At 42.1% G+C, this 15,702-nt stretch overlaps 9 protein-coding genes across 9 annotated transcripts; 3 read left to right on the forward strand and 6 right to left on the reverse strand.

The window, feature by feature from the left end:
• Positions 1-133: 133 nt before the first annotated feature.
• Positions 134-1,855, reverse strand: FOA43_001556 (uncharacterized protein; the record flags this gene model as incomplete). The annotated part of the gene is made up of 1 exon (XM_038921868.1): positions 134-1,855. The coding sequence occupies one exon, from the start codon at positions 1,853-1,855 to the stop codon at positions 134-136; it is 1,722 nt and encodes a 573-aa protein (XP_038777796.1).
• A 332-nt stretch (positions 1,856-2,187) lies between these two features.
• Positions 2,188-4,928, reverse strand: FOA43_001557 (uncharacterized protein; the record flags this gene model as incomplete). The annotated part of the gene is made up of 2 exons (XM_038921869.1): positions 2,188-4,483; positions 4,924-4,928. 2 exons carry the CDS (start codon positions 4,926-4,928, stop codon positions 2,188-2,190), a joined length of 2,301 nt encoding a protein of 766 aa, XP_038777797.1.
• A 49-nt stretch (positions 4,929-4,977) lies between these two features.
• On the reverse strand, positions 4,978-6,197 carry FOA43_001558 (uncharacterized protein; the record flags this gene model as incomplete). Its single annotated transcript, XM_038921870.1, has 2 exons — positions 4,978-6,072; positions 6,192-6,197. The coding sequence occupies 2 exons, from the start codon at positions 6,195-6,197 to the stop codon at positions 4,978-4,980; spliced, it is 1,101 nt and encodes a 366-aa protein (XP_038777798.1).
• A 561-nt stretch (positions 6,198-6,758) lies between these two features.
• SAM1 (methionine adenosyltransferase sam1) lies at positions 6,759-7,910 on the reverse strand (the record flags this gene model as incomplete). The annotated part of the gene is made up of 1 exon (XM_038921871.1): positions 6,759-7,910. The coding sequence occupies one exon, from the start codon at positions 7,908-7,910 to the stop codon at positions 6,759-6,761; it is 1,152 nt and encodes a 383-aa protein (XP_038777799.1).
• A 616-nt stretch (positions 7,911-8,526) lies between these two features.
• FOA43_001560 (uncharacterized protein) lies at positions 8,527-10,292 on the reverse strand (the record flags this gene model as incomplete). The annotated part of the gene is made up of 2 exons (XM_038921872.1): positions 8,527-10,010; positions 10,286-10,292. 2 exons carry the CDS (start codon positions 10,290-10,292, stop codon positions 8,527-8,529), a joined length of 1,491 nt encoding a protein of 496 aa, XP_038777800.1.
• A 233-nt stretch (positions 10,293-10,525) lies between these two features.
• On the forward strand, positions 10,526-10,860 carry RPL37A (60S ribosomal protein L37A; the record flags this gene model as incomplete). Its single annotated transcript, XM_038921873.1, has 2 exons — positions 10,526-10,532; positions 10,619-10,860. 2 exons carry the CDS (start codon positions 10,526-10,528, stop codon positions 10,858-10,860), a joined length of 249 nt encoding a protein of 82 aa, XP_038777801.1.
• Positions 10,861-10,986: 126 nt separating this feature from the next.
• Positions 10,987-13,464, reverse strand: FOA43_001562 (uncharacterized protein; the record flags this gene model as incomplete). The annotated part of the gene is made up of 1 exon (XM_038921874.1): positions 10,987-13,464. One exon carries the CDS (start codon positions 13,462-13,464, stop codon positions 10,987-10,989), a length of 2,478 nt encoding a protein of 825 aa, XP_038777802.1.
• Positions 13,465-13,703: 239 nt separating this feature from the next.
• On the forward strand, positions 13,704-14,513 carry NEP1 (18S rRNA pseudouridine methyltransferase; the record flags this gene model as incomplete). The annotated part of the gene is made up of 1 exon (XM_038921875.1): positions 13,704-14,513. The coding sequence occupies one exon, from the start codon at positions 13,704-13,706 to the stop codon at positions 14,511-14,513; it is 810 nt and encodes a 269-aa protein (XP_038777803.1).
• A 190-nt stretch (positions 14,514-14,703) lies between these two features.
• On the forward strand, positions 14,704-15,495 carry FOA43_001564 (uncharacterized protein; the record flags this gene model as incomplete). The annotated part of the gene is made up of 1 exon (XM_038921876.1): positions 14,704-15,495. One exon carries the CDS (start codon positions 14,704-14,706, stop codon positions 15,493-15,495), a length of 792 nt encoding a protein of 263 aa, XP_038777804.1.
• Between the last annotated feature and the right edge of the window lie 207 nt (positions 15,496-15,702).

Below are 15,702 nucleotides of genomic sequence, written 5' to 3' on the forward strand. Positions count from 1 at the left end.
TCTCATCGCATAGCTACAATCACTTGGTCATGGTATCTACTAAAGGATTCTGATAAGGATCTGCAAAACAATGATTTTGCTTGGGCAAAAGAAATCGTCAATCATCTATTGGTGAAAAGAACTAAGCGATGGACTATTGATGATGTTGTTCAATGTCTATATCAGCATCGAGCTGATCATTAGTAATCTGCTGCATTTTTATCATCTTCATCATTACCCCATACTTAATGTTCATCAATGAAACTACCCTATCAGCTGTTGTCGCTTTAGCGTTCCTTTCGATATTCACGGCCTTCAAGGGCTCCAATCTTTGGCCGCTACCCTTTTCATCATCTCTACTAGCCCATTTTGCTACCATACTGCTACCGTATGCCGCATGATACTTCATGTCAGATACACAGTTTGAAACAAATACGTGAATGCCAAATGTGGCTGCTAATACGAGTTCAAGTAACTCCATCAATCTGTAATTTTTGGCTAGAGAACCACAGACGATCATATTTTGAAGAGGAAAGCCGTCTTTAACGAAGCATTCGAGCATAAGCCTTGCTTGAAGTACTATATACTCAAGTATTAGGAGGTATTTAGATATGAGATTTCTTTCATCTTGGACCATCGAGTCTCCTATCAGATAAGAAGAGATACTTGAATCATTGTACGGAGTCCTGTTACCCAAGTAATCACCACTGTAGAACCTTCTTCTATTCAAAAACCATTCGCTGTCATAATCACGAGTAATGCGGTCCACCGTAGAGTCAAAATCCTTCCAGAAAGTTGAACTGGCCAATTGGGAGGACGTGTATCCACATGGATGGTCATGGAAAAGATGATCTATGAGAACACCACAACAACTGAATCCACCTTCGTAAAACCAGTACTCTGGAAGTAATCTGAAGCCGCCCCAAATCCCCGTTGGAGCTTTGCGAGGCTGCGAAGTTCCAGATAAAAAGCATGCTGACGTTCCGGCAACCATAATCATGCAGTTCCCGGGATCCGTAAACCCATTCAACGACTTGAAATTAGCAAAGAAAGATGCGTAGCAGTCTATTAGCCCAGAAAAAACAACCACCTGGGATCCGGATCCAAACAAAGACTGACTAATATCTTTATTGACGTATCCAATGCGCTGCCCAGCAAACGGAATCCCAGCAACCACTTTACAAGCCCTTCCTATCTGATCAGCACGGATAGGAATATCGCAACTGTGGTTTAATGTGGGCATGCAGAACCCTGCTAAAGAACCATCAATGCCAACTGGTTCGCAATTTCCACTAACTGTAATTTCACTGATGCCCTTATCTGCTTCTCCGTTGGTAATGAGCATCCACTCGAGCCATTCGTGAAGATCAAAGAATTTGAGGCTTTGAAACGCTTCTCCACAATCTTCACTGATCTGCTTCACTTTGGGTACGGCCATTTCGGGAATAAACATTCCAGCAAGCTTTTCCATCTCTTTGGGATTGTCTTTGGGCCGTAAGGCTTCAGATCTGTGATCCATCCAAAATACAATTCCCTTATCCTTACCGGAAATTTTGGAATAGGTAGAGTCAACGTTCTGAGGTACTAGCGAACCATCTGATTCTACTCTCATCACCACCAATGAACAGGTAGCATCCAAGCATATTCCTATAATGGATCGTCCCATAATATTCCGAATTACCTGTTTTATAACATCTAGAAATGCAACCCATACCTCACATTGACTAGCAGTGATATAGCTGCTATTTGTTGGATCAACCTCATAACTGATTGAAGATTCAGCTTGGGCCAGAACCTCATCACTATCAGCATCGACGGCCACAGCTCGAACCGAGCGCGATCCCACATCTATACCAATGTAGCACCCAGTGTTCATTCCTTCAAAGAGTAAAAAAGAATGGCCAGTCCAAAAGCCAAAAAACAGTAGCAGAAAAATCTATGCTTTGAATAGTTGACTAGAGAGGTGAGAAAGGACTCTTATTCACATAGGAGTGATTTATCCGTAAATCTGGATTTATATAAAGAGCAGTACAAAGCAATAATATATACGTATATATAGTGTATAAAATAACACGGCACCTCAAAGCGAACGTAGGAATAAAATGGAAAATGAACATTGTATAACGTATTGCAAGCTGTGACGATTGAGAACGCATTAAAGAAAAAAGACAACGAATGAAGAACGTAAGTGAAATAAAAAGCAGAATCTCATCGTCCATCATTTAAAAACCAGTACCTGTCCTTGAACAAGCTCAAATGAGAAATCTCAAACTTGAACAGTTCAACCAGGTTATTGAAGATCTTGGAATGGAAGTTGATAGGGTCCTCTATATCTGAGAGACTATAAATCTGATCCGTATTTGGCATAGAATCCTTTACGACATGAACCCTAGAACGGTAAGTCTTATCGCCTGGATTAGAACTCATTCCTTTGGAGTCAAGTTCATAGTCTAGAAGCGGCTTGAAACTCCTCTCCAAAGGAAGAATGGCACATAGCCAGATCCGGGTCTTGTAGATCTTGAACAGTTCCTTGATTAGTCCTCGGAAATCCAATCTTTGAAGACAATAATAGTAAATAATCAGCTTCTTTTTATCAAATTGGAACTCAACATTTTTAATGACAAGGTCTAAATTGAGGGATGTAACATTATTCAGACATATCTTAAGAGCTACCAGCTCATCGTTATATTTGGAAAGAAGCTGATTCAGTTCATGCGGTTTGGCAAATCGAAGGATCTGCTTGTTTGGTAAAGTAATAAAATTCTCATCTTCATTGATAATGGAACGTGCATGCTTTGCAGGATTACCATTATTACCAGCACGCCTCCTTGATGATCTATTATGGGAAGATGAGGAAGAGGAAAAACTGGAGTTTCCAAATTCAAGACTCTTCAAATGAAGTTTCTTTTTGAGATAATTGAAGAAAAGAGCGAACCGGAATTCAATAATCGGCTGAAGAACCATCACAAGATCTTTACCCCTATCACCTTCAATGATTATCATATCACATGGCATTAGTTGTAAATTGGACTTCTTGGGAAATGAGATGATATCCAGACGACCGTTTTTGTTGAGGATAAGAGAGTAGTTCTTATTAGCCAAGTGACTCGAAGAGCGAAGATCTTCATTTTGAGTGAGAAGAAAGTCTAAAAGCTTATTTGTTCTAAGCTGAAGCGCTGCATTGCTAGAATCTTTGATATCAGAGTCAGAAAAACCACAAAAAGAAGCATGTCCCAGCAGTTTATTCATCTGAGCGACAACATTCATCGAAGCTTTATAATCACCGAAATAGCTCCGACACTGCTTGAACTGGTCTTTTAGTTTCTGCGACGTGATAATCCGATTGGTACTTTTGTCAAGCAAGAGACCGTCATCTAACGGCACATAGCTAGATGATGGAGAGGGAGTATCAGAAGGTACGGAATCTCTTATAGCATTTTCTGGCACATTCTGTGTGGAAAGCAAAGCAGTGGGTTCCAAAAGACCCTCAGTAGAGCATACTTCTGGCACCTTATAACAGCCCCGTGCAGAAGACAAATACGATGCATCCACACTATTGTTTCTAATGCCTCGAAAACTGTTGGGAATTTGTGCCGAGGGATCTGCATCGAGGCTGTTGAGAACGGGTGTGCTCTGCTGGGACACAAATGGGAATGAATGCTTTCTGAACGTAAAGGCTGGAGGTGGTGCATACGATGGAATGTGTTGACCTTGATATTCTTGCTGTGCTTTTTGTGACTTCTGTGCCTGCTGCTGTATCATTTTCAACTGCTGCGCCTGGTAGTCCAGCTTGCCATGGGCAGCATAGAAGGGTTCGGCAAGATAGCTTGGTCGGCGCGATGACCTGCTACTGCGACCTCCATTGATTGTTGAATAGTCCAGTGGTATCGAAGAAGTGCTGGTATTACTACTAACACTTCCCATACTTGGAGGCTGAGAAAAGATAGAATCTCTAGAAACAGAGCTGACGGAGGAGTGTGGAGATGCATACAAATCATCATTAGAAAACGCAGTGGGTGATGCAGAAGTATATCCAAGTGAACCTAGTGAACCAAATAAACTATATTGATTAGAAGGACCAAACGAACCAGATGCTGAGGAAATCTGTGTTGTATAGGGCATTATGGGTTGCTGCTGTTGCTGCTGTTGCTGCTGCTGTTGTTGTTGTTGTTGTTGTTGTTGTTGTTGCTGTTGTTGCAGTTGTTGCTGCTGCAATTGTTGTTGTGATTGTTGTTGCTGCTGTTGCTGCTGTTGTTGTTGCTGCAGCTGTTGTTGTTGTTGTTGCTGCTGCTGCAGTTGTTGTTGTTGTTGCTGCAGTTGTTGCTGTAGTTGTTGTGACTGTTGAGAATTCCAAGACTGGGAAAATGGAGCAGAGGATTTGAAAGACATTTGCTGTTGCGGTTGCTGTTGTATCAATTGATCATATGATGAATCAGAAGGTAGAACCTGAGAGCCGTAAAACCTGTCAGGCTGGGGAGAAGAACGATTGTTCATAATTATTTTGCTTAATGCAAGGACTAAGTGCAAACCACGCTACTAAGACGTGACGATAAGACAGAACAAACTTCAGATACAAACAATTGAACAAAAAGTAGAAAGCAAACAAATAGACAAAGAATCAAACAAGCGAAACAATAAAGAAGGGATGAGCTGAAATAGCCTTACAAAAAATAATAATGGGTGTTGAGAACATGATACGAAAACAATAAATTAGTGCGTAAGATAAGGAACGCCTCACGTTGAGACATGTGGTGGAGAATACGGTAGAGGATATGAGGAACCGCAGGAGCCGCAGAAACAGCAGAAACAGCAGGAACAGCAGGAACAGCAGGAACCCCCAAGAAACCACGGGAACCGCGGTACCACTGGCAGTAGAGAACCTCAGCCCAACCTTTTTTACAACGGCCGCGGATAGTATCGGAATTGTGGTTTCATTCACATAACGCCATAATATTCATTATATTAATTCTGACAGTAGTACATATTATGCACCTCTTTCTATTCGTCCGCATACATCCACCGCCAAACAGGTAGACAGATACCGTTTCCGTTACAGTTGATGGCCAGTCCTGTTTTCTTGATGAGCATACTGTATTTTTTATCCTTGAACACCATCTGCCGTAGCGTACTCTTGATATCTCTTTCCAAACCAGCTATAAACTGCCATCGATCTGGGACCAACATTTTCGGCTTTAATGACAAGAATCGTAATAGATCATCGCCTGCTACCGTAATAGGGATGGTTTCTCCCTGTAAATCCTCAATTTCCACCTCGATTCCCTTGCAATTGATCATCCCGTTGGCTTGAGATATATATATATATTGAGACTGACCTCTGATCAATCTCGATACAGTCACGTGAACGTAGTACGAAGGCTGCTGGTTTGTCATTTTTAGCGAAAGTGTCTGCAAGTCCCTAATATTCGAATAAATGGGCTGCAAAGGGTCTCCAGCGGGTGGAGAGAAATGAACTGGAGGAGGATAACTGGACTCCTGTGAAGGGCTTTCTTTTTTGACAGCAAAGGCATGCTCGGAGAGCATCTGCGCCTCTGACGCAGGCTTCCCCGGAAATTCGGCACCCCTTTCATCTAGGAACTTGTGAACATTACTGACTATTGCAGAAAGACCCTGATCCTTTTTCAGTTCATCACCCCGCAGACATTCATTTCTCAACTGGAAAACAGCAAATCGACCTGCACTTGAGTCCACGTCGCCTTTTAGTTGCCTTTGACCATGAAAAATGCCTCCTTTGACTGTCATAGACACCAACCAGCGGTGTGGAACGAGCGTGGATAGTGGTCCGGAGGATGCTCGACTGTAAATCGTCTTGAAGACTTCACCTTCATGTCTATCAAAATCACTATCGTTTTCAAAATCACTAAATTCTTCTCGGGCCACTAGTCGCTTCTCATAATAATTGATATCGGAGTCAACCTTTAATCCATCTCTAACGAAGACTCTCTCAAGAGTCCGGAATTCTCGAGGGAAACAGATCACATCAAACATATATTTATGCCATGTCTCGGTCAGCACTCCATCAATCATCCCAGTATTCCCTGCAGCATAGTGAATGAAGTCATTCGTCGTTGCCAGCTTTTTGTTGAATTTGCTCACCTCATAATTTGGCCTTGAAAAATCAGCGAGATGTATTACGTACGGATAATTGGGATTACCGCGATCCTTCGATATTCCAACAAGTAACCCTGTCACACGGACATCATAAAAGGGGAATCGGGGTAAACTATCCACTTTAGTAGTACTTTTCATCGTAAATATATAATAATGATCGAACAAGTCCCTATCGATTGAAACGACGCGAAAAATTAAGGCCCACGCGAAAGCCAGTCAAGAATTGGAAGCTACATTTTCTTTGATTAGGTGGAAAAGGACAGTTGATGGCCTTCCCATATATTAGGATCGCCTAAATTATAAAATAGCAGGAGATGCATAAGCGGAGAATAATAAGAGAAACACAAAAAGAGTGACTGCAGGAAATAAGATAGAATGAATGCCAGAAAAATAAAAAGTAAGAAAAAAGTAAGCCATGAGTTGAGCGTGGATTCTGTAAGTAAAGTTGATGTGAAATGAAAGTGTGGCATTTTATGTGCATGTGTGTTCGGACGGGATAACGAACTGTACATAGGATTTGTGTTTCTTCCCTTTTGATGTCTATCGGTGGTGAATTTCCGCAGTTGACACACGCATTTCCTTCCACCTTAGTTGTAAGTAGTAAAACAGGAAAGTTTAAGTGGGACAGAAGGAAAAGAGCGGATATCAACTCATAAAGAGAGCTTCTTTGGCTGCTCCCATGAGAAGGACTGGTCAGTGAAGTGTCCGTAACGGGCAGTCTTCTGGTAAATAGGTCTAGCCAAATTCAAAGCCTTGACTAAAGTGCCTGGTCTCAAATCAAAGTTCTTATGGACAATGTCAACAAGCTGCTTAGAAGAGTATTTGGAGGTGCCGTATGAATCAACGTAGATAGAAAGAGGTTCAGCAACACCAATGGCGTAGGAAAGCTGGACCAAGCATCTTTTACAAAGACCAGCAGCAACTAAGGACTTGGCAACCCATCTACCGGCGTAAGCAGCAGATCTATCCACCTTGGAATAGTCTTTACCAGAGAAGGCACCACCACCATGAGCACCCCAACCACCGTAAGTGTCGACGATGATCTTTCTACCAGTTAAACCGGCATCACCTTGAGGGCCACCAATAATGAATCTACCAGACGGTTGTATGTGGTAGATAGTCTTATCATCCAACATATTAGCTGGAATAACCTTCTTGATAATATGCTCCTTCAATTCCTTTCTGATGTCCTCGGTTGAGATTTCAGCAGCGTGTTGCGCAGAGATAACGATGGTGTGAACTCTGAGAGGAATAACAGCACCGTCATCATTCTTGTACTCGATGGTAACCTGAGTCTTAGTATCAGGTCTCAACCAAGAAAGCTCACCGGATCTTCTGGCATCAGCCATTGCTTTGTTCAACTTGTGAGCTAACAAGATAGTCAAAGGCAACTTCTCCTTAGTCTCATCGGTAGCATAGCCAAACATGATACCCTGATCACCCGCACCCAATTCCTCCAAACTTTCCTCCAAATGAAGACCCTGAGCAATATCAGGAGACTGCTGTTCGATGGCAACAAGAACGTTACAAGTCTTGTAATCGAAGCCCTTTGCAGAGTCGTCATAACCAATCTGCTTGACGGTTTCCCTGACAATCTTTTGATAGTCTAGACGAGCCTTCGTAGTGATTTCACCAAAGACCATGATCATACCGGTTTTGGCGGCAGTTTCACAGGCGACTTTAGAAGTTGGATCCTGTGCTAAGCATGCATCCAAAATAGCGTCCGAAACTTGGTCACAGATTTTATCAGGGTGACCTTCACCGACAGATTCAGAGGTGAAAAGAAAATGATCGTCCGACATTTTTATAGAGACTAGTAAGGTAGCTGGATAGACGTATGAAGGAAGAAGAACAGAAGAAAAAGGGGAAGGAAAAGGGGCAAGAAAAGGAGAAAATTACAAACGGAGATTTCCCATTGTGAAAAGATCTGAGTTCTTATTTATTCATCGACCCAAAAAAAAAAACCGGGTCTCTTGAATTTCCTTGGATTTTCCTTTTTCATTATCGTTTAAAAAATTTTCTCTACATTTTGGGCGAGAGGTACGAGCAGTTTAGAGGGTGAGCGTTAGGCGCGAGAGATTGTTACCCCGTGTGGGTGTGGCTTCGGTGCCCGGTGGGATGTGGCTGTCGCAGGCCGTTGCAGGCCGTCGCAGGCCGTCGCAGGCTACCGAAGATAACGGCCTGGGGCATGCAGCAGTGAGCATGTGCTTCTCTTCTATTACCAACAATGTGAAGTACAAGCATAAATTACAGATTTATACCATGGCGAATCAAGGCAAACGTGGACTGGGCCTGGCTTGTCTCCACACTTGTTGAATCGCGCATGTGAATAAACGAAAGGAAAATAAGTAATTATTTGAACATCCAGTCAGCCAGTAATAAGGTGGCACGTTATGGCACGTGATACTTCTATATAGCTCATTTCTTAGGCCTCTTCCAGAAATACTGCTTATGCGTCTTTCTACAACTTCTAAGATGGGAGGCAGAACCCTTCAGTTCTTCCACAAGTGTCACACGTGACTTATCTTCATCCTTTTCCGGAATATAGTAGTATTCCTCGTCCAAGGGTAAACCAGCAGCGTCTGTACCTGGTCTGTAGATCAGACCCACGCAAGAAATATGGTGAACCAAGACACATCTCAACTGAAGCCGTGTAAGGCCGCCCTCTTTAACTGGGTTGAGGCTAAGCAGATCTGAAAGAGGCACTTGCAACAGTCTGGAGTATGCAATGTGATTAGTTAGAACATGAGTAATGTCTTTTAAACCAGGGATTTCCTTCAAAACACTCTGAATCTGTGCAGTCGTCATATGCTCAAACAAATCCTTCTCTTCTTTTTCTTCCTCACGAATGTAGGCCTTTCTCACTCTCTTGTGGTGCTCGTGGGGTGGTTCTTTACTCGACTCTTTGCTATTAGCGTTAGCCTTGAGTTTCTGAGCGGTGACGATCTTGGCAAGAACTTTGGTGACAATCTTATTAGGAGTCTCTGTAAAAGCCTTGGCTGTTTGACTTTTGATTGGAGCGGTAGCAATAACTTTCTTGACTTCAGCTTCCTTACTCTCAATACCTTCCTTGGCCTCGTTGACTTCCTCGGCTTCCTTACTCTCAATAACTTCCTTGGCTTCGTTAACTTCTCTATCCTCTTCCTTGGCCTCGTTAACTTCTTCATCCTCATCCTTGGTCTCGTTAACTTCCTTGGAGTCCTCGACAGCCATTGCTAGCTCATTGTCTCCTTCTCTACTAAACTCTATCAAAACAACCTCACCACGAATATCCATCACAATACTCTCCATAACGGGAAGATTAATCGTCTCACCCTTTAAAATATAAAAATTGGTGAACTGAGGATCTTCAAAGAGAACTCTGTCACTCTTGACGGCATCAAGTCCCTTAGGCTCAATTGAATAAACATTATCCTTTACTGCCTTAACGTCGACCAAGCCTGGAACTGTCACGTTTAATCCGTTCCAGCCTTTACAGTAAAGCTGTACTTTATGCTCTGCACTGATGTAGTCAACAATACAATGGACCCTGGACATAAGTTTATTGTGTGGATTCAAAGTAAACTGGCTGAGCTTCGTTGACCGTCCCACGCTGACATGACAGTCATGAGTAGGGTCAATATTCAACACTTTTGAAATCTTACGCACTTGGGCATTGAAGGAAGCTGTAGAAGCTAACGGCAGGGTATTTGCCTTGTATTTCTTAATGACCCGCTGAGGTGACGATGGTGAAATGTTCTCTTTATTCTCTTCAACTGCCCTAGAATAATCCTCACCCGTCGAAGACGATGGCAAGTATCCAAGTGAAGAAGAAGGGTTAGGAGTTGGGTAGTCAAAATCAGACTTACTTTGGCCCCTAAATGCCCCAGAAACTAGTCCCTTGGTAGGAACATCCTCTGCTTCTGAGTTAAGTAGAGGAGACGAAGGTGGAAACTGTCTTGTAGACATCTTCTATCCGATTATTATTGATGATAACAGGAAGTCACAAAGTGGGTGGCGTACTATGCTTATGGTAATCAAAAAAAATGTTCCCTCTTCTCACAACCCTTACACTTGCGTAAACACAGACGCGTTATTTGCACATATTTTATATGTATCGCGGTATTTTATGTAACGCTTAGAACACGCTTTACGCGTTACCATGTTTGGAATGAGGGTTTCCTCTGCTCTTTTTCACGTGACATAAAATTGATTAAATCCACTCCTTCGACCTCACCAGATAAAGAAAATTTTTTTCCTGTGTAGTAAACTCACTGTAGATGCTACCGGGGAAGGAAAGTTTAGGTAGGCAGGGGGCCACCGCGAGCCCGTGAGATTTTTCAGTTTAGTTTTTTTCCATTTTTTTCATTTGTCAAAGGTATTGAATCGTTCCATCTTCTCTTTAGACTGTTCAAACAACATAGATACATAAACCACAATGGGAAGTAAGTATGACAAGGATGAGGTGCGGACTGTAACTGCTATTTTCCTCTTTTTTTCCTTAGACCTTTACTAACAATATAACCTACAGAGGGTACTCCATCGTTCGGAAAAAAACAGACAAAGTCTCACACTCTCTGCAAGAGATGCGGTAAGAGATCTTTCCACATTCAAAAGAAGACTTGTTCTTCTTGTGGATATCCAGCTGCTAAAATGAGAAGATTCAACTGGGCTGCTAAGGCCAAGAGAAGAAGAACTACCGGTACTGGTAGGATGTCTTACTTGAAATACGTTTCCAGAAAGTTCAAGAACCACTTCCAGACCCAGGCTTAAAGCAAAATCAAATAGATGATTATTAGTGCCAAGTGCAAGGGTTTGTATTTGTGCCTACACTGGTTATCATTTTTTTTGTGTATAGTCTTCACCTCTAATATAGTTCACATTAAACGCTCGGTAACTTTAAATACTCATCTCCACATCCTCCTCTTCTGGAATATCATAGTTGATACTGTAATGGAGCATATCTGCTTCATCACTAGTTATGCATTGACCAATCACGTCACGGGCCATATCAATTGTCTCATCGTCATAGTTAATCTCCATTCCATTGCTGCTACTCACTTCAACCTGTGTTCTTTCCGTTTTGAACTGCTCTTCCTCGTTGTATTCAACCTCATCTATAAATCCAAATTTATCCATGAGGTAAGTTTCAAAACTCTCGCTGAAAATTGGGTATTTAAACGCATCGATCAACCTTAGCCTACTCACATATTCAATTGATAGATTCTTAAGACTGTCAGCGGATATACGAAGTAAAGCGATCACCATCTCTCGTAACGTAATGCTAGGAAGTCCCTGGACTGATCCTGGTCCTTGAGGTGACACCATAAAATGAATGAGCCGAACAATCGTTGATATCAGCTCCATTCGAAGAGGTATGTTCTTGGATCTCGGGGCTCGTAAAACCATCTCTTGCTGCTTACCTAGAACAGACACAAGTGCAGAGATCAAATGAACCAACTTGTCCTCCTCGATATCCCCACCTCGGTCGTACGAAAGGTACAACTCAAACATCTGCAAGATCTTCAATCTAATTTTGAGAACTAAGAATTCAAGCTTCATCGAATCAGATCGACTCTCTGGAAATAAGATCGATTTGTAGGCACCCGGAGAGTGCGTAACCGGTATATCTGTGAGTCCGTTGACAGGAGTGAGCAGTTCCAAGAGGCTGGTGTATGAGTTAGAACCAATGGCTCGATTCAAGCCGTAGATGTTAATGTTCAGGTCAGTATCTAGTCCTCCTTTGTCTAGTAGGGTAATCAGGTTCTCGAATACAGCCACTTTGGTCTCACGGGCTTGATCTTCTGTGAACAGGCCGGCATTTTCAAATGCAAATTTTGTTCCCGTGATCGAACTGATCATAATCTCTACCGTACTATGAACAAAGATGGCCGGAGTCTTGGTCGAAAGTAAAGTATTCACGACAAGATCCCTTGGGATGTGATTCCAAAAGGCGCCTAGCGTCTTTGCAGTTTTATCTTCATCATCCTCTTCATAGTCATCACCACCACTGAAGCTCTTGGAAAATATAGATAGCTTCGATAATGATTCAAGGATGTCCATTGAATAGCACACTGTGAAAACCTCCAAGATTCTCACGTGCATCGTTTTCTCCTCTATTTGAAAGTCTGTGGGGTCTTGTCCCTCCTTTTCATCGGAAGCATGTTCCTGATGTTCTAAACTTTTCTCCTCGCCTCCAAGGGAAAGGTAGAACATATCCTGTTTCAATATCTCTGGAAAGCTTTTCAAGATAGACACAATTTTCTTGGTAGTATCCTCAAGTACCTCCGTACTGATAGCCTTGGGTCTGTAATTAAGTGAGAAACGAACAAGAGCCAGAAGATACGGGAGTGGGAGCAGAACTGAGCCATCTCCCTTCTTGTCTTTGTGAGCATCGAGCCAACTAACGGTACCACTACACGCCGAGCTATTATGTTCAGAGCTACTCTCTATTCCTTTCAATCCTTGATTAATCTCGTCGTGCATTTCCAATGATCCTAGGACATAGTCAAGAAGAATTTCCACAAAATCAGAAAGAAGCAGGTCGATTCTATTCTTGTTTTCAAATCCAATAAGGTAGTTCACAATCGATGTCTTGATGCTTTCGCCACGATTACCCACTTGAAAGTCCTTATACTGGTACAAAAAGCACGACGAAATCCTCGAAAGATAGCCAAAGATTGTCTGTGACATACCCGGAATTCCCTGGCTCGATATGGATTCGATGAACAGCATCTTTTCGTCCTGAAAGATCGTTGCCTGATTGACTATGGCCACTCTTATCGTGTCTCCTGACTGCACTAGTGTCGATGGCACCGCACCTATCTGAGTCGGCGTTTCCGTTGGCATCTGTGTTGATAACCGCGTCTCGTCGACCTCCTCAACCCTCCTCTTCTTCCTATTCTCTCCTTGGCTTCCTCGTATATATTTTGTGGAAAGGGTCTTGTTTTCCGACGTGAGAAACTCATTTTCATCTTTGAACCGCCCCACTGTATCATTCAATGCAGTAATCTTCGAATCCTTGTCCTGGATCATTCCAAGATATTTGGATCTCATTTTATCGTGTTCTTCATCCTGTTCTTTGGCTATCCGTTCCAACTGCGCTCTTAATATAGCATTTTCACCCTTTAAAGTAAGCAACTTATCATTATTCAAGTCTTCCTGATTCACATTAATACTTTTATTCGTCTGTTGTGACAATTCATCACCAATTGACGTCGCTCGCCCATTTGCAATGGGAACAACTGAGGGATCATGAATCGTAGTCCTTATACTATTAGACACTGGAATCCTCTTGGCGGCTTCAACAGCTGCCGCCGAAAAAACCTCATCAAAATCAACATCATCATCATCAAATGAATCTTCCGAGTATATCATAAGAAGACCGATCTAAGAGATTACAAGAATGGGGTAGTAGAAGCCCAGCCTTGAATGACAATAATTCAATCATCACTTATATTGACACTGCGCCACAAATCGCGAAAGCCGTTAGATGTGGCACATGCTGAAAATTTTTTTTTTCCTTTTTTTTACATCGATAAAGTCATCTTGTCCTAAACTAACATTACCTTCTCTAGAACGTGAACAAACATTTTTGCTTTGTTTTGCATACAAAAATGGTTCTTGACTCCAAACAGAGGGATGCTATCAATTTCAAGGCCACAAATGGAAAAAGGAACAATGAATCGGGGCATAAAGAGACCACAACCACAAAAGTCCCAGAGGCTTCATTGGTTCCCGTTCAACCCAAGCCACTGAACTCAAGAGATAAAGTTACTCAAAGGCTTATAGTAGTTCTCTCTCAAGCGTCATTGGAAACGCATAAAATTAGTACCGGGGGTGGCCCTGGAAGCGAGAAATATGCGCTTCTTAATTGCGATGATCATCAAGGATTGTTGAGAAAGATGGGTAGAGATATTAGTGAGGCCAGACCTGATATCACTCATCAATGTCTTTTGACGTTGTTGGATTCACCGGTGAATAAGGCAGGAAGATTGCAAGTTTACATACATACATCTAAGGGAGTTCTTATAGAAGTGAATCCATCTGTGCGAATTCCAAGAACCTTCAAGAGATTTTCTGGATTGATGGTGCAATTGTTGCATAGACTATCTATTAGATCTGTCAACTCGCAGGAGAAGTTGTTGCGTATTATTAAGAATCCTATCACCGATCATTTACCTACTAAATGCCGGAAAATCACACTGTCTTTTGATGCCAAGGTGAGACCTGTCAAGGACTATGTGGAGACTTTGGACGATGATGAAAGCCTGTGTGTTTTCATTGGTGCTATGGCCAGAGGTAAGGATAATTTCGCCGATGAGTTTGTAGATGAGAAAATTGCTGTCTCTGAGTATCCTCTCTCTGCTTCTGTTGCATGTAGCAGAATATGTCATGGAACAGAGGATGCTTGGGGAATTCTATAGATACGTTAGATAAATAAACACAAAGTATCAACCGTATTCTTATTGTACCGCGACACGAAATCCTGTGATAACAAATTCCCCAAAGGCCCCATTTTTTTTCTATATAATAAAATGCTGGCGCTAATGAAACAATTTCTACTATCCTGGTTAGTCCTTTTTCTTTGAGTACATTGCTTTAAAATATCAATCGATGCCTATCTTTGGAGCACCTGCTGTTCGTGTTCAGAGCGGCTTAATTACTATCGCTACATATTTTATCCAACATGCTTATTTGAAACCAATTATTGACTTCCGGTCTTCGGATGCAAGCTTTATTCCCTTAGAAAACCCCACAACTGCTCTCTATATCAGAAGAGATAACAATAAGAGACAGACTCTCGTCAATGTATTTGACCAGAATGGTCAGAAGGTCTATACCATTGAAAGAGAATCGTCTACAAGTCCAGTCTGGAGCCTTTTAAGCTTTCCACAAAGGAAAGAAGTGGCCACAATTCGTGCAGGTTTCTTTCTGACTGCTGTTGATTTCCATAATAAGGCCATAGGCCTTCAGCACCGCCAGGTGAACTCGGAATCTGGTATTACCGTGGGTAGAATGAGAACTTTTTACTTAGATGATGGCCACAAGTATGGATGGACAAGAGGTACTAAATATTTGGAGAGGTTTGTAAATCCAGGAGGAGCCGATGAAGAGATCAGAGAGAGAGTAGCAAAGGTGAGATTAATGAGACAGTGGAAGTTTGACTATGAGATGATTTTAGACGAGAATAAGGTTGACGTTGAATCCGCGCTTGCGACTGGGTTTATCTGTATGCTGAGTTTCTGGGGAGTTGGTGATATCACCGAAACTGTCGGACCGACTAAACTTCCAGTAACAAGGAAAGATGAACCAGTAAGTGAAAACGCAGCGGCAACAGCAATACCTAACATTACTTTGGTGCTGGACTCTTCAAACGATGCAGATTTAATTGTGGAAAAGATGTGACCCTGCTAATCGTTTTTATTTTTATTTTACTTAAGTACACACAATACAAATGAAGAGAAAGGAGAATAAATCAATGACACCGGGCAGATCAGATCACATCATCTCATTTCCCCACATTGGAGAAGACGTTTTTTTTTTTAGTTTTCTCACTTGAACAATTTGTGGGGAAACTCCCGGAGTTTCCTAATATGGAAGCATCTGATGATA

The sequence above is a fragment of the Brettanomyces nanus genome, chromosome 1 (genome assembly GCF_011074865.1).
Source record: "Brettanomyces nanus chromosome 1, complete sequence".
NCBI classification, from domain to species: Eukaryota; Fungi; Ascomycota; class Pichiomycetes; order Pichiales; family Pichiaceae; genus Brettanomyces; species Brettanomyces nanus.